The sequence below is a fragment of the Argopecten irradians genome, chromosome 16 (genome assembly GCF_041381155.1).
Source record: "Argopecten irradians isolate NY chromosome 16, Ai_NY, whole genome shotgun sequence".
NCBI lineage: Eukaryota > Metazoa > Mollusca > Bivalvia > Pectinida > Pectinidae > Argopecten > Argopecten irradians.
The window spans coordinates 24,118,204-24,143,485 of NC_091149.1; the positions used below are offsets into that span (position 1 = coordinate 24,118,204).

Here is a 25,282-nt window from a genome sequence, read left to right on the forward strand (position 1 = left end):
ATAGAGTTAAGGCACTTATTGTTTTGGAGAATGACCTTAAGTACTTCTGTATCCTGTTCACCACAGATTTGACAGATTGCGAAATCCTGACGTTATAAGCAAGCCCAAGGAGTTCACATAAACACCAATTCTCTGTAGGCAGGTCCATGTTTGACTATGAACCATATTCCAATCAAAAAGAAATCGTTATAGATGGGCTTATATGTGAATATGTGAATTGCCAGCAAGCAGAAACAGATTTTCAATTAAGAGCTTAGAAAACTGACATGATGAATCATGATTTATTTATGATTTAACAAAACAAACTCTAAGTTTAATTCATTGTATAATCTGGGCATCCCTTACCAGCGATACCTAAAAAAAACATAATTCCTGGTCCTCTTATTCAACACTGGCAATATTTCATGTTAAATCAAGCATTCAGAATTGAACTTTGTTCGCTGAATTGAGAAAGTGTTAACGGCGGATGAAAATCTGAGCAAATATTTGACTAGAGTGAGTTAGTGACAAAGAGTTTAATGGCACAGTGGCTTGAGATTTAGACGGACGAAGTCAACAAAACGATGTGATGAAAACTACAAATGTAATGATGTTCAATATCAAATACTAATTATATTGTTGATAAGCTTTCCTTATATTGCAAAATAGTTTGTGGGTTAACATTGTCTCCCTAATGCTTTATGATGGATGTATTTGTCAAGTATGATGTTGATTAATCTGACTTAAAACTACCAGCTACATAATGCTATGATAAGTAGCTATATAGGTTGCAACTCTGAATTCTTATCAATCAAATTTCAAAGATCACAATGTTTGGTTTTTCATCATCTTTTGAAATATGTATTCAGCATTAACTGAAGAATATTTTAAACATTGCATAAACACGAAACAAAATTCACTTCTACAAATCCACGTAATCTTCCAACCTTTACAAACTATCAGTACTCTATGAGATTGTATTTTGTTCACTTGGAACATGACAATAAAAGACATTAATAAGATAATATGCAACACTAGATTCAAAATCGTAACAAATAACCTCAAATAACTTCAAACTGAATATTTAAAGAAAAGGAGCTGGATTTCAAACAATATAAAACATTCTTTATTAATTACCAAAGGAATAACGCGTCTCTTTATTCCAATATTCCTGTGAGATATAAAATGTCGCAGTCTTACCCATGCTATTGGACGATTAGAAGTACTTGTCTCTTTATTCCAATATTCCTGGGAGATATAAAATGTCGCAGTCTTACCTATGCTATTGGACGATTAGAAGTACATGTCTCTTTATTCCAATATTCCTGGGAGATATAAAATGTCGCAGTCTTACCCATGCTATTGGACCATTAGAAGTAAATCCTCCATTTTTGTTTTATGATATCGAATCCATTTTTGTTTTATGATATCAAAGTCAATATCTTGAATGCTCATCTCCATTTAAATCTCAGAATCTCATGATTTACGTACACATATAACTAACTATACACACATTTTTATACTTGTATGATATTCAACCATCAACTGGAATTGAATAATGAGCCTTAATTTTGTTGATAAAAACTAATAATTGTGCAAAATCATTTCTCTATTTTTAACCATTTAACACATTTTTCTATAAAATGGTGACATTGCCTGAAGTCATGTGGCTATCCTGGCATTACAGGGTTTTGCCAGGCCTTTATATGGTCCAGTATAAGGACCCATTCTCAATTGAAAAATAGCTCTGCATTTTCCCAAATTCAGTCAATTTTTTCCCAAATGCAGTAAAATCAAATTAACCCCAGATATGATGTCTTATAGTAACCCATGACATCAGTAAAATAAATACATGTAGAATAAATGTTGAAGAATATCATAATATCCTTTAAGGAAACAGCTAAACTTCTTTGTTATTTAAATTCCCAAAGTTTTAGCAAAATAATGCTGATAATATTTTCCCAATTTTTGAAAAACACCAACAATATTTTCCCAATTTTTGCTTGGGGTCCTTTTCCCAAAACAGCTGGCAAAAACCCTGCATTATGCCATGTCACATGACCAATATATGACATTCATGGAAGACATGATTTATGAACAAAATGATGGCAGTTAAAGATAATGAATACAAACAGATTCTATAGGGGTTCCATGTTAACTCAATCGCCCCTGAAATTCCATAATGGACTGGTCTAGTCATTGATTTAGCAAAGTCCACATGTGTGTTCAGGAGTGAATGATTTATTACTGAACCTCCTAAATAATGTATAAACATAGGTCAATCAAGGCGATTAAAACTAATGACCTTGACCTTTGTGATATTTAGGTCGCTAAAGACAATTACAAATAATAACTGACCATTATGATGATCAGTCAGTGTCAATGATGAAATACAAAACTACAACGGATGAACATATAAATACATGATAATTTGATACATTTTATATTTTAGTGCTCAATAAACTATCACATGCATAATCATATATTAATACAGAAAACAACAATAGTTTAACAAATACTATCATACAAAGATATACGTGTGTGTGTATACAGTAAACATTACACACATACTATCTAACGTACTGTAAACCAACATATTTTAGCAGTAATCTTATTTTGGCGCCTTTTAGCAGTAATCTTATTTTGGTGCCTTTTAGCAGTAATCTCATTTTGGCGCCTTTTAGCAGTAATCTTATTTTGGTGTCAGAAACACTAAAATATGATTATGCTAATTAGTTTTTTCTCTGCATTGAACATATTCTGTGTTAACATATTACAGAGTAAGCTCCCTTACGGGAGGTTTTGTTTGTTACGTCATTATTTTGTGGGCGCAATTCACGCCGTTTTCTCCAAAATTATGACATTACGCCTTGCAAACACAAGACATCACAATCAATACCTACCTACAAGGGCAGATAACTCTGATACAAAATACACTAACCTGTTCAGTCACGTTTGCGCTAATATGTGATTAAGCCAAAATACGTGTGTTTACAGTATATAGGTATAGTCATTAGTTAACAATTAGCATAATACTAATTACCTTAATGGTTTAATCGTGCAATCAAGTGGGTATAATGTATTTTGTAGATTTTGTATAACCAGATGTTTGAATGAAAATGTTACACAAGTTTAATGTAAAGTGTTTTTACCGATATGTGAAATAGGTCTGGAAATGATACTTTTTAGTAACTTACTTATTATGCAATTATTCATAGAGGTTTTATATTGCAAAATCACTTTTAAAGTTAGAACTGTTTTAATGTTCTTTTGTGATATGGTTTGGTGGTAACCATGGTTAAATTAATAAAAGAATTGGTCAATAAATACTGAAAATAAATTTTGGTCAATGAATTGTGGTCTATCAAATGTATTAAGTTTGTTTTAAATGAGTTATAGGTCTAACCAGATCAAATTTAACAACCTTTTAACAATATCAATACCTGAGAAACAATTTAGAGTCAGTCTTTGTGCGTTTTGTTACGCTTCTAGAATGTATATCAGGTTCAAGAGACATTTAAATATCAACAGTTTTATTCTGATCAGTTACGCTACATTTAAATACAGCAAGCTGCATGCAAAGACAATTTTTTGGTCTTAATTTTTGGATACAAAATATCAGTTATTTTCAGATTGATCACATCACATCTATACACAGGCAATATGATTTCAGGTCTGAAAAAATCTTGACCTAAGGTCAATTTTACATGAAAACTTTTTGAATTCATGTCAATTTCACCTAAAATTGACCAGATAAAATCTTCACCTGTGAATTTCACATGAAAATCTTCATGTGAATTCAGGTCAAAATCTTCATATGAATTTCAGGTCAATTTCCTATGAATTGCTCTTTTCAGGTAAATGTGACCTGAAAAAATTCACCTTAAATTGACCTGAAGATATATTGACCGATCGCCAGGTGTTATATAGCCACGCTTCGTGCTCACAAGCGCACGTGTTTCTATTCAATGTCGGAGCAAACATCGTAGCACACACAATACAAAATGTAAAGTCACGTGCAGTTTGATTGACAGCTGGCGATCCGTCAATTGCCTGTGTATCACACAGAAAAAGATTCTTTTTTTAATCTTATTTCATTAAAATCAACTAAACTGACCAGGTACAAGTAACAAAACATTGACTTTCACATTATAATATTAAAATTATTGCATCTAAAACCGAATTCTGGGCCGAATATTTTGTGACCAGAAATTTAATTTGTAAATGAAATAACTGAATTTGAGTCCAGCACATACAGAAAGTGGATTTCTTTATACCAACAAAAAGCTATAAGAAGATATATAAGATCCCCACACTGAAACATGTCTGAGCCAGTGTTTACGTCTGAGATACAGAGACAGCATAGTAAAACAATGGTAACCACATCAAGCTTTTGTCCTTCAGTGGTGAACTGACGATAATTCTGAGGACGGATTGTGTCATCAGTACTGATGATGAGTTTGTAGTGATATTCTAGCTAATCTATTGTAAATGTACAGTGAAATGATTAAATAATCTAGATTCTCTTCTCAGAGGTTTTTTTTTTCTTCTGGATTTTTTCTCCATTTTTTTTTTTTTTTTTTTTGGTTGAAAATTTTAGTTTAGCGTTTTTTTTCTTTTTTAATTTTGCCTTTTCAAAATTTTATGAGAATCTTAAAGACCTTTTTTAAATTTAATTTTGTGACGTTTGAAATAACTAAATTGCGTGCATACTGTAAAGAAGATATCTACACGGCACAAGTGAAGTGAAGTAGCATGTTGTTAAAACCTATCATAAATATACATATCAACAAAATCATCAAAGATTGCATAGATTCATATTATTGTCAAACATCAGTTGTTCAATCACATTTACTTTCATCAAGTATTCTATTTCTAAACAGAGGTATCCCAATATGTTGTTTCATTAAAGGGAGAGCACTCTCTATTAAAGGGGGATAACCAATTACCAAAGGGTAGATAACCCTTCTAATAAAGGGTGATTATTCTAATTTGCTCCAGGCATTGTTAGCTTAGTCTTATAGCAAGATATTATATCAAAGTATGTAACAAGTTTACGATATGACTACGTTTGATATTGTCAGTGTCTGCTTGTAATTACTTCCTCCTAAAATTTTCTATTCCAATCTGCATAATTAATATGCATGCATCCCCAATTATCAACACAGATATTAAGGTCATACAATCATATAGTCATTTGTCACAATGTAAAGCTATAATGTAAGTATCTTGGCCAACTTTTTAAGTATCATGGCCTCTCCCTTCACATTCCAATCCTTAACACTTAATCTCACAAATGAAAAGTTGGTGCAGAAGGCGATAATGCAGATACAAATTCCAATCCATTGTTGGTCCAATAAGATAAACAAGTCGTTTCCTGTAATACATTGTTTTGGTGGGCTGGTTCATTGTTGTTTCACACAATTTTGACATTTTGTCACTTTTAACAGAAAAAAATATATATGTTGAAAAGATGGCACATTCTATGAGCTTTCCAACCAAATCATTCAAATATAACTGTTGTCTCTAGTCATGCAATTTCATTAATTAGTCACATGATCATGAAATTACAAACATTTTATATAAGTCAATGTATCACAACTTGCTATATTTGTACAACATTGAAAAACTCAGAACTGGTAAATACCAACACCAGTTAGAGAATCCAGTCTCCACTCAAATTCTTCTCAAGAAGTTATTTGAGTCACCAAAGGTCACTAGAGTTCAGAGTCCAATCGTACTCTCTGAACGCTAAATCCTCTTATCCTGTTTTTAACTGACCAATTAGAAGCCATCACATTGACACAGTTGAGTTGGTATTGCAGTCTGTTTTCTGCTAGGTACATCTGCACCGATTGTACAGTACAGAAGTACCCACACAACCTTGTGGTTTACACAATAAAACTTTGGCAGTATTAGGAGCATGAGATGACGGTTGTCACTCTCGGGCCGAGACTACACCGCAGATTCCGATGGTGAGCTGTCGGATATCATTAACGGTTTGAGTTCTTGTTGTGTATTACGATCCCCGAAGTCATTGTAGTAATCTCTACTTCGGTTATTTTTAAATCCTGGTGGCTTTTTACCATTAACTTGTGGATTACTCATATCTTCAAAATATTCTGGATTCTCAAAATTGAGGACGGGTTCGGGTTCGTGAGGCGCTTCGTTTTCAAACACACAGCTGTCGTTTATGTAATCTGTAACAACAAGAAATATAAATAATATAATCTGAAACAACAGGGAATCTAACTAATGATCACTTCTCAAACACACAGCTGTCGTTTATGTAACCAGAAGCAACAAGAAATATAACTGATAATCATGCACTTCTCAAACACACAGCTGTCGTTTATGTAACCAGAAGCAACAAGAAATATAACTGATGATCATGCACTTCTCAAACACAGAGCTGTCATTTATTTAACCTGAAGCAACAATAAATGTAACTAATGAAATAGCCTCATTTTCTAAACAGAGGTATCCTAATATGTTAACTTTTCATTCAAGGGAGATCACTCTCTATTAATAGGGGATAACCTATTTATTAAAGGGTAGATAACCCTTCTAATAAAGGGAGATTATTCCAAATTTGGCATCAGGACTGAACGAGTCAGACAGAGACACGCGAGGGTATCACTGTGGTTGGGTTGTCATTAAAGATAACATTCTATACCTGGATTCTCAATAAGATCCGTGTACAGTCTGGGTTTGGATGACTTGGGCTGTAAGTAATCATCTTCATCCACAGGAAGCTGTAGTTTGCCAGACTCTATTAGTTGGGAAGGATCCGGATAACCCATAGATCCATTCCGTACCGGACTTTTGTGACTTGGAGACATTATCACCGTATCTGGTTCATCTAGGGAGAGAAGACGGGAGAGACGACGGCTGATATCAATTTGTAAATATGAGTCAATCCTGACATTATTTTTTTGCCTTAATTTGTGATCATGCATGCAATACATACTCAAATGGAATGTAATTATCTTGAAGGTAATATAATTATCTTGATGGTAATATAATTATCTTGATGGAATATTCATACTCAAATGGAATGTAATTATCTTGAAGGTAATATAATTATCTTGATGGTAATATAATTATCTTGATGGAATATTCTTTCTCCTCAGATCAGAAAAAAGATTGAACTTTTAAGGACAACAAAATCAAATATAACTTACACTATTGAGTGTATAATCTCAAACAGCAGAATTATTGACAATTTTATGTATGCCTCAAAGGTACAGAAAGAATACATTTTCTTCTTATCAAAATTCAGTTGAAATCAACCTTCAAATGGTTATTTTTAACCCAGCAGTATTCCTTGATCAATATTTTTCAATGTTTGTCTTTCTGTTACCTACCTCCTCCCCTTAAGAATTGGACGGGATCTGAACTGTAGCGAGAGTTGATACTGTTGCCCCGGCCCCTGGTGGGAGATAACTCTCGTTGTTTACGAGCGGCAGCTGCAGACTCAAGGTGTCCGTATCTTTTTTCCCTTCTCGGCTGCATCTGTGGGTCACGATCTTTGGTATCAAAATTTGTAGCTGCATCATGAGGATGCAATAATGGTGTCTAAAACAGAAAGTAAAGCTAGTTATCAATTGTAGCATAAAGGAACCAAGAATGGTCAAGTCAGGTCATCAAAAGGTTAGGTCGGGTCAAAAATGGTCACACAAGGTCAAGTAAGGTCTTGCCATAAAAAGTCAAATAAGCAAGTAAGGTCTTGTAAGGGTAACAAAAGGTCAGGGAAAGTATTGACATATAGTAAATTATAACTTATGAAAACTGGCCCTTATCTAATCTGAATACCTGTGTATTACGACAAATTTCATGTCATTTGTATTTCAATGAAAACATTGTTACACCAGTCAAATATGCTGGTCTGTGTGATATCCGGATTGGACAAGTTACTCTCCAACTCAATGAGGTGAGGTGAAGTTAGGAATTAAGTCAAGAAGTTCAGAAATGTCCTAGTAGTCAAAATAAGGTTATTGATATATAACAAACGAATCAGCTAAATCTAGTATGTGTCTAGTCAAATAGGATTCAATTAAAGATACTCCACCGCTGGCAAATGGTATTTTTTCTCTATCAAAAACAGGAGAAGACCAATCAGTATTTTTCTTCAGTTGCAAAAGTTACTTACTATACACCATTACAACAATTGAAAAGTTTGAGCCTCTGATTTCAATTCAAGATGAAAATATTAAAAATTGATTAATGTGTTCTGAAAAAATCCATGCCACTAAGCCCTATATGGAATTAAGTACTGATTGTGCATGCACCAAAAGCAAAATAAATATCTTATATGAATTTTTGTGCTAATTAGACACATATGAACACAATTATACATCAATTATTGTTCAAATCATGGATATCTTCTACGCTCTGCTGGCAGTGGAGCATCTTAAATGATCGTTAGATATATTATGGCTATTTGGCTATAAGTACACTAACCTTGGACGTCAGTGGTGTTGCTGGTGGTACAGAATTACGAGACTGAGGCTGTAAATAATCATCCGCTTCTACCACTTCCTCTGGGCCATCGCCCGCCACACTGAGGCTACGAGCCAGATCATTTTTGTCGTATGAATGACTCGGCAACCGCATTAGTTTATCATGCTGAAATGTAGAAAATGAGACTGTTATAAGATCACAGGTTTGATAATACACTGTAAACAGGTAATCTGAAAATTGTTTTAAGAACTGACTGAAAATATGAAATGTCTTAAAATACAATAAAAATTCTAATTTCTTATTAGTAAGAAGAATATTTTAAAGTTGTTGCATTTTACATTTCATTTTCAGAGAAATATTTTCATTTTTTTTATCTAAACTTTTAAGTTATATAAAACTGGACGAAGTCATATATTTCCAACATTTGAAACTTCTTAGAAATCCGTTTCAGTTGTATTATTTTGTATCAAGAGAAACATGCACCCAACTTAACCTTACAAATCAAATCAAAAGTTTAATCAGCTATTCAACAGTAACCTAAGAAATCTGGTGAAAACTTCATAACAGTTTAAAAATAATCTAGTAACTTTTTCTCATAAAATTTGCAGCATGCATGTGATTAATCTACAAACACTTCAGAATTAAAATCTAAAAATTCTAGTCCTTAGTCATCATGCAAATTGTACTCCTAAAATGTGTGCTTGGTCTCCATTTCCATCATAATTTGATTTCAAGAAAACTGTCAATTTAAAAGAAAAGTATCTATTGCTTTCTTTTCATCATATATAAACATGCGTAAATGTATTAAAACATACATTAATCTATAAATATCTATTACAAATATATATAAGATAAGTATTAATTACAGTTAATTAACCCAATTGATTAAGTTATTAACATTATAAATGTACAGTCAATTTAACTACTGGTAAATAATGTAAACAGACACCATTTAAGACATTCTATAAAGATTGTGTGAATAATTTACATATCATTAATTAAGATATTAATTTTTACACTTAGAATTAATTAATTAATTAATTAGTCATGTGAACACAAGACAGGTAAATATTGGGGTACAACCAGCCACACTCTGCATTCCATGACAGAAGCTGCAAAAGACTTTGTACACACAAACTGATGACATATCAACCACAAAAGCTGATAACATCATCACATTTTACACACAAACTGATGACATATCAACCACAAAAGTTGATAACATCATCACATTTTACACACAAACTGATGACATATCAACCACAAAAGCTGATGACATCATCATATTTTACACACAAACTGATGATGTATTAACCACAAAAGCTGATGACATCATCATATCTTACACACAAATTGATGACATATCAACCACAAAAGCTGATGAAATCATCACATTTTGCATATTTCACAACACATGATGAAACTTGATCCTGTAATAATGAAATAAATTACAATTTTGAAAGAAATCAAGAGAAGGTTGCCACAAGAATAAATGAGTAGAAAGTTTCATGCAGGAAAAAAAACAAACAGATAAATGTTCTTGTGAATGATTGTCTTTCCCTAAAGTTCTTCAATTGCTAGAATTATCTTCAAATGTACATTCAGCCCATTTATAAAATTATACATGATCATCCATTTATCATGGATTCTATATCTGTGCTATCGGTGAAAATAACAGAATGCAGTCATGAGAATTAATTTATTGATGGTTAAATCCTTAATTAGAAATAACCTCATATCGTCTATGTATACTAACTAGCCAATCAAACACATCATTTGTCTGATACACGTAAATAAGGGGAGATAACTGATACAGAATGCATTCCACTAGAGACGGAGAGACATGCATAACATGCGCCCCCTGGTGGTGGGCTGTACCTCTGCCTGAGCCTCGGGGTCATTTTGTGTACCCTCGGGGAAATATTCGGCTAGGTCGGTCACGGGCGAGGGAGTTTCTTCAGGAATTTTCTTCAAAACATCACCCTATCAGGATCATATCACAAGTATGAAATTGGAATCAAGAGTTGTCTTTCCATTGATCACCACTGGACAATACTTAAGGCACTAGATGGCAGTAGTATCTCACGTTTGTTTATAAATTAAAACTAACATTCAAATGATCTCATTTTTTATGAGAAATTAATATCGAAATAAATATCTTTCAACTGTTTCAACTTTTAAACTTTTCTAATATATTTGTATATCAGGTTTTGACCTTGAAAAAACTAATTTATAGTGGTTACTGATATTTCATGTAGCTGAAAATGGGAACATTTTCAGAGAAAGTGTGTTTCAAAAAACATATCATATTACAAACACAAAGCTGATGATTGCAGTATTCTATATACAGTTCATTACATTCTGTCTTTGTATCTTACAGAGTTATCTCCCTTGTGACATCATTATTTTGGGAGCGAAACTTGTGTCGTTTTCTCTAAGAAAATGTGACGTTTCACCCACAAACACTTGACATTCAAAATCATTAACTACACACATGGGCAAATAACTCTGTAATATGCAAAGATAGAATATAAGGATGGACTACATAGCATTGTGTATAGGTATCAAAATTGACCCTAAACATGAAAAAGACCATTGGCCCCATTCTATACATAGCAAAAAATAAATTAATAATAACAAAGTAAAGAAAACCAAATTGAAACAAAATTTTGAAAAGCACAGCATAATTAAAGTATTAAAAGCAAATATAAAAGCAGTTATTATGTCAGAAAAAGAAAGTGAAAATCCACCAACCAAATAAATAAAAAAAGAAAATTCTTAGAAAAGCATGTGGTCATTGCTGATGAGATTTCAGATATTGGGAATAATTCTTATTTAATTAACATCAAATTTAATTTGTCTAATTATTTACTGTATCAAAATTCTTAAACTAATTCAATCTTTTTTTCTCTCTTTTTTTGATGCTATCCTTTTTATATCTTGTTTTCAAGTCGTAAAATTTTTTCACAAATTCTAGAGCAAAGTGAATTTTGAATTGGATTCAAATTTCAGCATGAATAATTCCCAATATTTTATCAAGTTTTATATTAAAAGGTTTTCGATAACCGTGGTAGAGATACTTACAACAATCACAAGGTAGCGTCCTGGATCCCGTGCCATTTTGGCGAACTCTTCAGCTAATTCTATAAAAGACGGACGGCTATCTGCATCCAACATCCAACCTTAAAAAGATAATTATTAAGATGTATTCATTCTAGGGAAGATGAATTCTATGTTCTCAAAATATATGTGTAAGGGGAGATAACTATGGTTTTAATCAGGTCTTGGAAGTTTTTGCGTGGATGTAATGACCTTCAATTTTACAAAGGTCAAGTGTTTGTAGAGATGAACTTGACTTATACACCATTCATTACACTAATGTAATATGACTAGAAGACACAAAGCATTGACAAAATAATTTCTTTCTCACCATTTACAAAAACATGAACAAAAAGAATGTCTAATATAAATCATTATGTAATGACTGTTGGAGAACAGAAAGGTTTCACACTATAAATATGAAATTTTTTTTTTTTTTTTTTGATATTTTGACAGTGCAAATTGTTACAACCCCAAAATTATGCAGACCTGTTTCTTTCTTTACCCTCCAAATCATTTTTGAAGCTACTTATCAATATATTTTAAATATTTAAGAAATGAAATGAAGACTTACATTTGATCATGATCATGTATACATCAATTGTACAGATATGTGGCTGTGGCAGGCGCTCTCCTTTCTCCAGTAAATCAGGTACATCTCGTGCACGGACATTCTCATAGGGTCGTTGTCCATAGGTAAAAAGCTCCCACACAGTGACACCTACAGGTCAAGGTCACATTGTACAAGGTCAAGGTCACAATGTTTAAGGTCAAGGTAAGTTCAATTAATACAAAGGAAAAACATTTCAAAATATGAACTAAATCAATGTTAATATACACCAAAATTCATAAAACTCATTTTGAATTGAAAAAAAAGAATTTGGGTAATATTTTAGCCAATTACATTCACAACATAGCTAAAATTTGCCAAGTATCAGCAAAATTTGTTTAACTCTATGTATTATTTTTTTTTTTTTACTTTTTACTAAGATTATATCAATAATGTGAAGATAATTACCGTAACTCCAAACATCACTCTTGTGTGTAAAGATTCTGTGCTGGATACATTCAAGGGCCAACCATTTAATGGGCATCTACAGTAAAACAGATTTAGTATCAAAGCTAAATAGAAATCTCAAGATTTATTTGTTTGTAAATGTCCCCAGAATGTTGATCAAAGTAGACTAATATATGGTTCAAAAATTTATAATTATGTTGATTAAAAGTTCAAACATGAAACAGAAGTTCAGAACAATCAGAAACATGAAAATAGTTCCATTTTCTTCATACTAGTTCTGTTATTGTCAGTTTGTTGTCTACCTTTCCACCTGCAGCATGGTATTCATCCTCATTATAGTCAAGAAGTTTGGCTAACCCAAAATCTGTAATTTTTACTTGTCCAGGACTTTGCACTGTGGAATAAATATAAATAAATTATTTAACATCACAAAAACAAATATATTAAACAGAAAATAAACATTTTGATTTAATTTATATATATCAAGCCTGATAAATTTTCGTTTTTTTTTCTGATTTGCATGCTTTTATACATTTTACTGATTTAGTTAAAAAGTTAACAATATAGCATTACACAGGGTTGATGTTTTTTCCTATCCACCTGATGAGATGTCAATAATTGTAAACTAACCTAGTACATTCCTAGCAGCCAAGTCTCTATGTACGATGTCTCTCTCCTCCAGATACGCCATCCCCTAAACAGATAAAATCACATTAACTTAAGTGTACAGACAAATCTTGTAATAACTTTAACAACTTTGGTAAAGTTTGTGGACATTTTTTACCTCAAATGAAGGTAAAGCATTGGTTGTGTATATCACGATATGTGTATAACTGTAAAATCTTTCAATAACTCAAAATAAGTTAATGAGCAGTCTTTAATAAATAAATCTTAGTATAAACAATTCATAGAATATGTATTTTTGCTATCTAATAGTCATTTTAGTTGATTAGACATATACAGTAAGAATGCTTAATGAAATAAAATGTCTGTCACACATGCCACCATCCTGGCTTCATTGTAAATCGTGAATATTTTGACCCACAATAATATACGGTATAATAAAGTCTATGCTATATTCCATACCTTAGCTATTTGAGTACACCAGTTGAGCAGGACCTTGGAGCCGATATTTTCCTTGTGTTTACGGACATAGTCAAGTAAACATCCCAATGGCATCAGCTGGGTAACTAACATCATCTGGGCGGTCATGCATGCAGCAAGGATTCTGATACAACATGGATGATCGACAGAGGCCATGACTCGTGCCTCGTCCAGAAGCTCCTGGTTCTGATTGGCTGACGTTCCTTCCTGGAGAACTTTAATTGCCACTGGAATCTTAACATTATCTTTCGCAGGAATCCAGAATCCCTAAAAACATCAAAAGAGGTGATATCACACTCAAAACTGTTTCTCATTAAATGATATATAAAAATCACCTGACTTAGGTCTTTCAAAGGAATAATTTTTTAAATGTAAAAAAAACCCAGCCAAAATTTTATTATGATTATCTTTTTGTGTTAATAATTGATCTGTCATAACTTTCTGTATATTCATCATTTTCCTTTAAATACATGTACACACCTGACCACAGTGTAACTTGTCTTTATAAACTAGATGTCACTCGGACCAGCATTTTTAGCTTATATACACAGGTTTCTGGGTTTAAACGTTTGAGTTACTATCAGTTATGAAGAAATTATATCTAAATGTGCCAGAATAGACTGGTATCCAGTTTGTACAAGCTATACTGCACATATATCTGTGGCTAATTTTACCCTATAGACATGTCCTGATTCTTACCTTGTACACAGTTCCGAAGGCTCCCGACCCGATGATCCCCCCTCTCCTCATGTCTGACTCCTTGATGAGACGGAGATGAGACATGTCAGGCTTGGCACTCGTAGGTGTAACAGGCTGCTTTTAGAAAGGAAAATTTATAAAAATGTTTAGCCATCCTCTACTTATAAGATCGGTTATTTCAAAATTCTTATCTATCTTGCAGTGAAGTTTTATTTGTTATTTACAAAGCTCATTTATCATGCAATAAGCACGATCATGTTTATCAACAAGTTTAAATGAAATATTGTATACATTCTGTTAATATATTCATATTAGGTCTGCCCTCTATTTGTGCAGGTATAAAAATTGTTTAGCAAAATTATATATATATATGTCTTTGGCTTTCATTTTGTCCCTAGTATTCTATTACTTCAATAGTATTGTCTTGAGGAAATATTCAACCCTGTATTATTTTATGAATATCAATTCTGTGATTTTTCTGGTTGTGACAATCGTGACACAGTCATGTGACAATCATGTGACAATACCTCGTCATCATATCCTGTCATTTTCGCGGTCAGCATCGCTGTCTTCTCCTTGGAGCGTGCTCTCTGTCGCCAATAGTAACCAAACAAGGCCAAGAGAATGGCTACCAAGACAACACCCAGAATTGCGGGGCCAGCAATAATAGCAATCTTCTTCTTCTCTTCTCTGTTAATAATAAACAAAAATTTGTTATTGCGACACTAGAATCTAATTGGCTGAAACTAATAATACACGGGATCTCATGCTTCTACTCAACATATTCTGTAATTTTGATCAAACATTTGTCTATATTTTCTAGTACACTAATTAAACCAAATTATCTTTTATCACATAACTGGCTCGTCCAACATATATTAAGAGACACGTGTAATAACACTAATCATGACATCACACAAAGTGTTTACATCATAATCTATATATGACGTCGCATGATTGTCTCAGTAGACGGAAACGTCACATCCAGGCTGAATTTCTACTGTTTGATATAGAGACCGAATCTTAAGGTTTACTTATATTTCTATCAATAAAAAGTTATGTGATAAATAGAATCTTACACTCGTGACTATGTGATATGAAATTTATCAAAAGGCTTGTGACATTTCAAATTATTGAACTCATTTGATGAATTTCATATCGCATTGTCACTCATGTAAGATCCTCTATATATGAAACCGCGGTTTTGTCATTATACTTACTCAGCATCAGCAGCCATCCGAGCCATCACCATTGGGTGATCGTCACGTGCACAAACTGTCATCCCGTTTTTAGAGTCATGCTCATCCTTGACCAAGTGCTTCATATCCTCGGGACATTCAGATGTACAGTTAAACTGGGGAACAAAGGCAATAGAATTATAATAACTATGGACATGTTTAAAACAGACTGTTAATCTTAGTAAGACAGCAAGGTGATATAATAACACTTTGACAACAAAGATCATGTCGCTATGAAGAAATATAACATTAGGAAAATTAGCTTATAACTTCTTCAAGGTATTGACCCCACATTTCTTCTGTTCTGATTAGATATCAAACTTAAATGAAATATGTCCGACAACAGAGAACCCTTTACTTAATTAATTTTTTATATGATTCTGCATTAATTGGACTGTGATATGGTATCCATTGCTTGTTCTAACTAAAACCTTTATCTTCAGTAAACAAACAACTCAGCCTTTAAAAGTCACTTACTTTGAAGTTCTCTCCCTCTTCAATGTACACTTTGTAGGTTTTACATGAGAAGCAGTCGGCGGCGGTGGGATTGTAGCATCCTTTCTGACACTCAGCATCACACGGCTCACAGCGTTTCGTGGCTTTGTTTCCGTAGTTAAAGCTATGACACGACTCCACGCAGTAATCATCCTCTTTATAATGAACACAGTTTTTACACTGTGCTGGGCCGTGGCCGACACATCCATCACAAAGAGGGTGGCAAGGCTTACACAACTGAAAGTAGGTCATTTATCATTATTATAAGCTCAATATTAACAAGATACTAGACTGACCGACTGCCCATTTTAGCCCCACACAGGACTGTATATAAAACTATTGTGATAATGCACCAGTGTTTAAGATGCTATAACCTTAAAAGCAGACACCAATGATATACATGGATAAAGGTGTACCAACACTATGTAACACAGTACAAAAGTAATACCTGTCGGCCTGCCATCGGGCCAGGATCTTTAGCAGCCACGGTGATTTTGTAAAAATCTTTCTTACAATCCGATCCATCATCAGGGAGACATTTTAAGTGTATTTCTCCATTCTCGTTCCTTATTTCTGCTGCAAGGGCACAGGTATTACAGCCGCCTATTTTCACCTCGTCCGAATCTCCCGTACACCTACAGAATGTCAACAAACAATCAATTCACTTTCGTCCTCGTAAAATTATGACCTGATGCATTATAGATTCCAAAGTTAATAACTAATCATAAATTGATAAAATATGAAAATTAATTATGCAAAACTAAAGAGGAAATACGATTTTAGTGATAAAAAAAATAGATCACTAAGAAATTGTAACGGTGCCCATGATTTAAACATGCCTCCTCTGGGGATCGAACTTAAAACCTCTGGCTTACAAGATGACAGTTAACCGATCAAGCTAAATAAAAGTTATCTCTAGCTGAGAGGTATATTGCAGCTAGTATTGACCAGGGAGTACAATATGTAATACAGATATTAATGATCTAACCATATATTGGAAATGTTGAACTCTTTGATAAACAATTATTCAGTATATATTGATTAGCAGGGGAGATAACTTATAAAGCTTCCACAGAGTGGCGCAAAGATCATTTCATAGGCAAGAAAGGTTATTGTAGTTTTTCAGTTGGCATTTATGGCCAATATGAATGTCATCTGAAAGATATGTTCAATGCTTATATTTACATTTGATAACAACTTTATGATGAAATCCCAGGAGAATTTGCATTTACAGTAAAGAATTCATTATCGTCAAAGACGGAATAGCCATCTTCAGTGATGACATAGCGATTGTGACGACACTATGATAGATTGTGACGTCACTATAATAGTATAAATATAATTACATTAAATCAAGATCATGAATAGACAATAGATTTCTGGTAAAGTTGTCTTACCCGTCCAAGCAGTCTTTGTAACAGGGTCGACAAATATTGTTCTCATCGGCGTAAAACATGTCCGGACATTGTTCGTGACAGACCCGTGTACGGTTGATGCTGTCCTCCACACTCACATGTCTACAGGCATCACACTGGCTGGCTTTCTGTATAAGTACGGTATATCACAAATTAATAGAAATTTTATGAACCAGACAAAAAGTTTTCTTTCAATCAAAGCTATGAACATTTGGAGATGTAACAGTAAAAATTGTGGTTAAGACAATATGAAAGAATACATTCTTACATTTTATATACATCATTATATGTACTAATTTTCTTAATTTGAAATCTATTATAAAATACCAGTAACAACATTGTGAGTGATAATCAGGACTCAAGCATTGGCATTGTGAGTGTTAATTAGACTTACTGGACCGGTACAGGCGTTGGCACACTCCGGGTGGCATGGTTTACAGAGTTTGGCCGATTCCTGGTAGAGAAGTGGTTTATCATCACAGGAACTCAGACACAGGTTAGAACTGTCGTTGACCTTCATGTGACGACACATCAGACATTTGTTGGGACCCTTCCCCCAGCAGCCATCAATGGAACATTCTGGGTCACACACCTGACTTTCAATTTCTGAAAAGGGAGATAATTCATTATGTAAAGAGAGATCATTCACAGTAAAGGAAGATAATTCACTATGTTAAAGGAGATAATTCACTATGTTAAAGGAGATAATTCACTATGTAAACTTCAATAATTCAGTAAGTAAAGGGAGTTAATTCACTATGTAAAGAGAGGTATTTCACTATGTTAAGGGAAATATTTATTTCTCTTGGGGATAACATTCACTGTGTGAAGGGAGGTAATTAGTTTCCTAAAGAGGAGATAATTCATACATTTTGACATATCATCCAACATATTTTTTCAGTGTTACTTTGGTGAAATGAAATAATATTTAAATTACAACATTTGTACAAAATACAAATTAAAAGTTTGTCAACTACGAAAATGATATTTGTGAATGTTTCTTTGTGATAATTTTTTAGATACTATCACAGTAGAAACAAACCTACCACATTGATTTGTGTCACGGTTATTGCTGACATAAGCGATCTGTGAGTTGAGAATGAACAGCTTGGTGAAGTTAACAGTGTTCACGAAACATAACTGAAGGTTCAGCCATATCAGCACATTCCCATAGGAAATCAGTCTGAGGGACGTCAGCTCCAGAGATTCCAAGGGGGTGGCCATGATGTTTAGGGCATTACTCCTCCTACAGATCAAGTAAACAATGGCATCTTGGATATACAATATATATAATCAAGCGTCGATTAATGACTAATTCATTAAATCACAATTAAATAATGTCTTGCAGCCAATGAATGGTCCAAATTTTGAATTAAAATAAGAAAGAAGGAGAAAACTGTGGGAGGTTGTCTAAATATTATGATACTTGACTATCACTGAGGTCAAATTAATGACCTTCACTTAATACAAAGATATCATAGCCATCAGTATTCTGATTTTCCTTTTATAAAGTGATATACTAATTTGAAAAGCAAAATACATTCATTTGAACCAATTGTACATACGAGTCAAGTTCTCTTCCTCGAATAATTTCCAGGTTCGACAGGAATGACAAGTTCCTAAAGCCTGAATGATTAGATTGGATAACTACGAATCCTGTGATTTCCTTGACAGTGTTGAGGACGTACAGATCTTTAGGCTCTAATCCAGAGATGTTTCTGTAGGTGTCGCTGTGTGGGCAGAAAATGTAAAAATTATCAGTATATCAAAAATCATTTGTTTTTGTGGATTTTACCAGAGATGAAATTTTGCAAATTTACCTTTATTGATTCACGAAATTTGTAAATTGTTCATGAGAGAAAGTTGGCTTAGTTAATATTGAAATATTATAACTTCTGAAAAGTTTTTGTTTTTAAAGATACTACACCGAATATAAAAGGTATTTTTTTCTCTATCAAAAATAAGAATACACCAATTCGTATTTTTCTTCAATTACTTTATAGCAATTCCATCCTTGAAAAGTTGGAGTTTCAAAGGTTGGAAATGGTCGATGTTAACAGGTCAAATTGTCTTGAAATAAACCTGCATCACTAGCATTATATTGTTTGAATTAAAACAAATTTTAATCTTGACATTAAACTTGCATTCACTTCTTCTAAGGGAGATAACCATTCATGTCTTTTAAGGGAAATAACTACGTATCACCTACCCAGTAAATGTGGTCTCCACGATCTTTAGGTTACCCTCGATAAGAGTACAATTACTGAGACGTTTGATGTTTTCAGACGTCAGGAATTCAGTTTTGTTAAGGCCCTTACATTCTGGAAAAGATTATTAATATATAAATTATCAAACATAAAAGTTTCCTAGAAACATATTTACAGTATAAACTGAACAAACATATGATGTTCTCTGTGTAAAATGTATATCAAGGATTGCTCCAGTTCAGTATTGCAAACATAAGTGAGTCAATCTGACCTTGACGTAATTTTGTAAAGTTTAGTCCTGAATAAAACAAGTTTGTTAACCAGTATTATTCTTTTTATGAAATCATTCATTAAAAGTTACATGAGAAATTAATCTATTTCGACGATTCAGTGACTCTCCTTCTCCAGACTACTGCATTCAACCTAGTAAGCACCCTTCTCCCTGTTTCAGACCTCAGTTTCACTTACGCTACCCTAAATTCAAAACACACTGAAACTATGAAAACCTTGTAGGTTCCTCTATTTGATATTTATTTTGTAATCTGATTTATGGCATAGAATAATTTTGTGAAAGGTTAGCCCAAATTTGGTCCTATTAAGCGCACCTTCATTTTGTTTTTCAATTTTTGAAGCACCTTGTGCATTTGTTGAGTCGAATACCAAAGAACCAAGGAAGAGTTGTCATAACTTACTTTTCGGGCACGGTCCGTCACATGGGATACATTCTCCATCTACTGCATGTTTGTTTCCGCCACAGGCCTTCACACACGCTGATATGTACTTATCTCGCAGAAAATGGTCTGTAGAAAACATTCATCATGTATTATCATAGAAACAATATTGAATCATTCTTTTCAGTTTCAATATTCAACAATTTCTAAGTTCATAATCCAAATTTTTGTTCCAGTTTCAATACATATTCTCAAATGTTAATTCACAATTTAAAAAAAAATCCAAACCTTGGAATGCTTTTAAAAATTCAATAATTGAATTAAATTCATCTTTCACATTAATCATATCGAGGATCTGGCATGAGGTTTTCTTTATGATACAAATTTAGAATTTTTCATTTTTTTTAAAGGAATATTTTTGAATAGGAAAACACAGACAACATATCAACCTATTGGTTCTTACCTGGACATTTAGCCACACACAGAGAACCGTATTTGTATTTCCCTTTCGGATTGATTTCAGCCTTCAGTGTAAAGATGTTGTAGTCCATCACCAGAGGGCAGTTCTCCACACATTCCCCGTCATTCATGAAATGTTTACAAGCCTGTAATGATCAACGAAAGCAAATATTGATATATCTTTTAATTATAATTCATCACTATTTGTCTGGTTTTTTGTTTGTTTCTGTTTTTGTTTTTTTGTCCAATATTTTAATTTCTTGTTATTTACTTGTTTATGATAAATGCATTCTACAAGTTCATCAATGTCCTTTTTCTTATTTTCTTTTATTTTACTTAAAGTGAATAGTCGGGAAAAGAAAACCAGTCTAAATGCGTTCATTGGCCTTCCAAAAGTTCTCACATATTAATACGACGGTCAAGTTCTGCTTAGTTTCCCAGTTCTGACCATTTAAGTACAGAAAAGTTGAAAGCATTGAAAGCGAGGCTGCGTGGAAATGTAACCACGGACATAGTGAGCCGGGAGGACGTTTTAGAATTTCCATACTTTAAATTAATTTTTTCGTACGCAGACAGATTTTGACGAGAGATTTTATTTTTCCATTTCATAAGAAATTATACTGGATACATTCACACCATTTTACCGACTTTAACCATCCTTGCCCGACTGTTCAATTTAACATCTTTTGATTTTAAGTTCTTACATCTTGGAAGCAAACTTTTTTATGGGAGTTATCTCCCTTAGGACATAAATTCTACTATGAACTACCCTATTTTTGGTATGCAGAAGACTTGAAAATGAATCAGTTGAACTGAGTTCAACCAATGATGAACACTTTACCATGCAGTCTGTTTTCCTTGGCCCTGAACATCCTGCAGCACATTCAGGGTGGCAACACTGGTTTTGTTGGTATCCAAAACAACGGCCATCACAACTGGGAGAACATACGGTCGCATGATTCACTGAAAAAAAAGGAAATGAAAAAAAAAAAAATAAATCAATTAAAATACAGGTACATAACTCATCAATGAAACTTGGGTGGAAAAGTTGAGATAAAATATGAAATATTTATATAGCATTTCTCAAGATTTGCTATGTTGTTGAAAAGGAAACTTAGCAGGAAACTTGATTAATCTTAATTAAAGTTTGGCAGTAAAACAAAAACAAAACACTCCTTTATAAAATTACCTTTTACTTGATACTGACATTTGCCAACATGTGAATTTTCATGAATAAATTTACGTTCAAATTATTCTCCCAACACAAAATTCAATTACATTTTTTGTACTTCAATTCATATATAGACACATTTCAATAATGACAAAATTGCTAGCAACAAATAAAATCAAAATTTAAACTTACAAAATTACAATAATTGCATAATAAAACATCATCCAACAGCAAATTGAAAGTGAATTTCAATTTAATCATTTATGGTTTTCGAAAGTAATTTCATTTGCTTTCTAATATATTCATCGGGCAAAGTTGTTAGGAAGAAGATATGACGACATTACCATGGTAAACCATTTACAGTGAAAAGTTTCCATTGATACTAATCAAACATGAATTAAAATTTGTTCATTCTAAAATAACGATAAAATTTACACTCACATTGTTGACACATGTCTCTGCCTTCTCCCCAACAATGGCGCTCTCCTGTTCGGTTATTGTAGCAGGACGGATGACATTCTGGACCTGTAAAAAAAGGTCAAGGTCATCGCTAATGTCAAGGTTAAAGGTCAAATAAAAGCTGCTTCATTTGCACGAGGTTTCTTTTATTAGATTTAATACATCAGCAGAAAAAAAAAATGAAAATTACTTCTTAACCAGTATTTTAAATTAAAATGTACCTTATTTTTGCGAGATACAAATCCGTGCTCATCATTTTGCAAAAGAGTTTGAAGCAAATTATAAATGTATATTAGAATGGGAGATTCACAGTAGGACTCCTGTTTATCAATCAATGAATTCATAATTATGATGAAAATAACAATGGCATCAAATGTTGTATGTATACATGAAAATAAAGAGGTTTACGATACCAAGAATTTAAAGTTTAATTTAAATAATGTGGACACTATGGTGTAAACTTTTACACTAGCAAGTGGGGAGTTGGTTATTTTTGAAACAGGTTTATTGTAATTAGAGAATTATTTATATTGTACATAATTGTTTCATTAACAAAGATTTTTATTCATAAATATTGTCAAGCTGCAAACTAAAAAAAAAATATAATAAAATGACAGAGCACTTTTGTGAATTTTAAAATCAAATACAGGCATAATTACATCAAAATGTGTTTGATAAAAATTCTCATGTAGAGAGCTGGAGTGCATTGTAAATAAATGATTGGCTGTGGAACAAGTGAATGTTGACAGCACACTTGTCTGTGGGACCAGTAAAAAATCTTACACTGATTATGACCTTGAATCATATGATACAATGTATGTCTCCTTTATCGCTTGAATATAAAGGTAAAGTCAACCGAATACAGCTAAACAACACATAATAATATACAGTGGCATGTGCTTAATCATCTGAAAAATGTTAAGGGCAAGTAAAAATGCAATACGGACAATTGATTTTAGAGAAGCACTTGTCAAACGAGGGAGGAATGCATTTCCAAGATATTCTACATGTCCCTGATTAACCATGACAAAATAGGAAATATATCACGTTAGGGTGATGAAAAACATTGACACTCAAATCAATATCTAGGTCATAATAATAATAAAAAAGATGAAATATTTCAATAAACAAGTAATTAACACTTGCCCACTCTGAGTGATATCTCAAGTATCAAATAAAAAAACATGATTTATTTCAGCAAAGATTTTATCGGCATTTTATTATTTGCTTACCAAAATGTTATTGATTTGGAAAAAAATAGAGTTTAGGTTTGATAAAATTCTTAAAACAGACAACTATAAATACCAAAAGAGTCTTTCTAATATTTTTAGAACAAAATCATTAGAACTATGGTAAATTTGCTCTAAAGGCCGCCAGTATATATAATGACTGTCTGCATATAAAGACCACCTGTATATTACGACCATCTGTATATAACAACTGTCTGAATATAAAAAAAACATCTGTACATTATGATCATCTGTATATAACAACTTTCTGAATAAAAAACACTTGTACATTATGACCATCTGTATATAAAGACTGTCTAAATATAAAGACCACCTGTGTATTACGACCATCTGTATATAACAACTGTATGAGTATAAAAAACACCTGTATATCACGACCATCTGTGTAAAAACGTCTGTCTGAATATAAAGACCACTTGTATCTAACTGTCTGAATATAAAGACCACCTATATATATATATATATATAATGACTGCCTGTCTATAATGACTGCCTGTCTATAATGACTGCCTGTATACAATGACTGCCTGTCTATAATGACTGCCTGTATACAATGACCTGTATAAAATGACTGCCTGTATAATGACTGCCTGTATATATATAATGACTGCCTGTATAAAATGACTGCCTGTCTATAATGACTGCCTGTATACAATGACCTGTATAAATGACCTGTATATAATGACTGCTGTATAATGACTGCTGTATAATGACTGCCTGTAAGATGCCTGTATAATGACTGCTTGTATAATGACTGCCTGTATATAACAACCACATATCTATAACAATCTTCCATTAACTACCCTTACATAATTAGACCTCATTATAAACATTGCAATCCTATTCAAAATGGATTTCAATATTTCTATAACTAATTCATTTGGTTTTTTTCTTCTTTTAGTAACATATATTAACAAATTAAAACTTTGACACTTAAATTGTAGTTGTACTGTCGATAGAGTACACAGTAATTATGGTAAAATCCATACAGAAAACTAGGTACCGTTTATCATTACAAATCAGTTCACTGAAATGTGTATTCCACTGCCTATGTAGATATATGAAATATACTAGATTATGAAACCGACACCTATATTGATAACAGCTGAATGTTACAATTACACCATCTAATACCATCTTATTATATCACATTATATTTGTATTACACCATCTAATACCATCTTATAATATCACATTATATTTGTATGTACTTGATAATTTGAAATTGAAAAATAAACGAAGGATCTTAAAGCTTGTTCATTGACTTTGCCAAAAAATCATGTCAATGTTGTGATAAGGAACTTCAATATAATCGCAAAACATTACGATAACTAGGTATTTCATTTTTTTTTATATATAATATCGAAAATAATTAACAGATATACATCAATATTTTTTAAACATTGATTTATTTTTGTCCAATTTTCTAAATTGGATCTGAGTAAAATAAATTGGCCTCCAGCAAATATTGCCAGATCGGTTCCAGCCTGAATAATTCTTTGCCTACATTCCTTGATAAGACATCTCATTTTCAACCCTATAATGAGGAGATTTA

The 25,282-nt window shown here is 32.7% G+C and overlaps 1 protein-coding gene across 3 annotated transcripts in view; it reads right to left on the reverse strand.

Moving 5' to 3' along the window:
* Nucleotides 1-4,054: 4,054 nt before the first annotated feature.
* Nucleotides 4,055-25,282, reverse strand: part of LOC138310553 (epidermal growth factor receptor-like) — a 169,337-nt gene continuing 148,109 nt past the window's right edge. The window contains exons 4-28 of one of the 3 annotated variants that reach the window (XM_069251818.1): nt 22,460-22,543; nt 21,689-21,810; nt 20,852-20,993; nt 20,410-20,517; nt 19,720-19,831; nt 19,076-19,240; nt 18,557-18,756; nt 17,905-18,116; nt 17,493-17,638; nt 16,544-16,730; nt 16,078-16,332; nt 15,583-15,716; nt 14,890-15,052; nt 14,363-14,476; nt 13,646-13,930; nt 13,190-13,253; nt 12,862-12,953; nt 12,560-12,635; nt 12,116-12,262; nt 11,527-11,624; nt 10,321-10,425; nt 8,443-8,607; nt 7,347-7,557; nt 6,656-6,841; nt 4,055-6,179 (exon numbers count right to left, since the gene is read on the reverse strand). In XM_069251818.1, the coding sequence (XP_069107919.1) occupies nt 5,935-6,179; nt 6,656-6,841; nt 7,347-7,557; nt 8,443-8,607; nt 10,321-10,425; nt 11,527-11,624; nt 12,116-12,262; nt 12,560-12,635; nt 12,862-12,953; nt 13,190-13,253; nt 13,646-13,930; nt 14,363-14,476; nt 14,890-15,052; nt 15,583-15,716; nt 16,078-16,332; nt 16,544-16,730; nt 17,493-17,638; nt 17,905-18,116; nt 18,557-18,756; nt 19,076-19,240; nt 19,720-19,831; nt 20,410-20,517; nt 20,852-20,993; nt 21,689-21,810; nt 22,460-22,543 (3,818 nt within the window). In that variant the 3' untranslated portion in view covers nt 4,055-5,934. Of the gene's footprint in view, nt 6,180-6,655; nt 6,842-7,346; nt 7,558-8,442; nt 8,608-10,320; nt 10,426-11,526; nt 11,625-12,115; nt 12,263-12,559; nt 12,636-12,861; nt 12,954-13,189; nt 13,254-13,645; nt 13,931-14,362; nt 14,480-14,889; nt 15,053-15,582; nt 15,717-16,077; nt 16,333-16,543; nt 16,731-17,492; nt 17,639-17,904; nt 18,117-18,556; nt 18,757-19,075; nt 19,241-19,719; nt 19,832-20,409; nt 20,518-20,851; nt 20,994-21,688; nt 21,811-22,459; nt 22,544-25,282 lie in introns of all 3 variants that reach the window. The other 2 variants (XM_069251817.1, XM_069251819.1) reach the window with 2 other exon arrangements.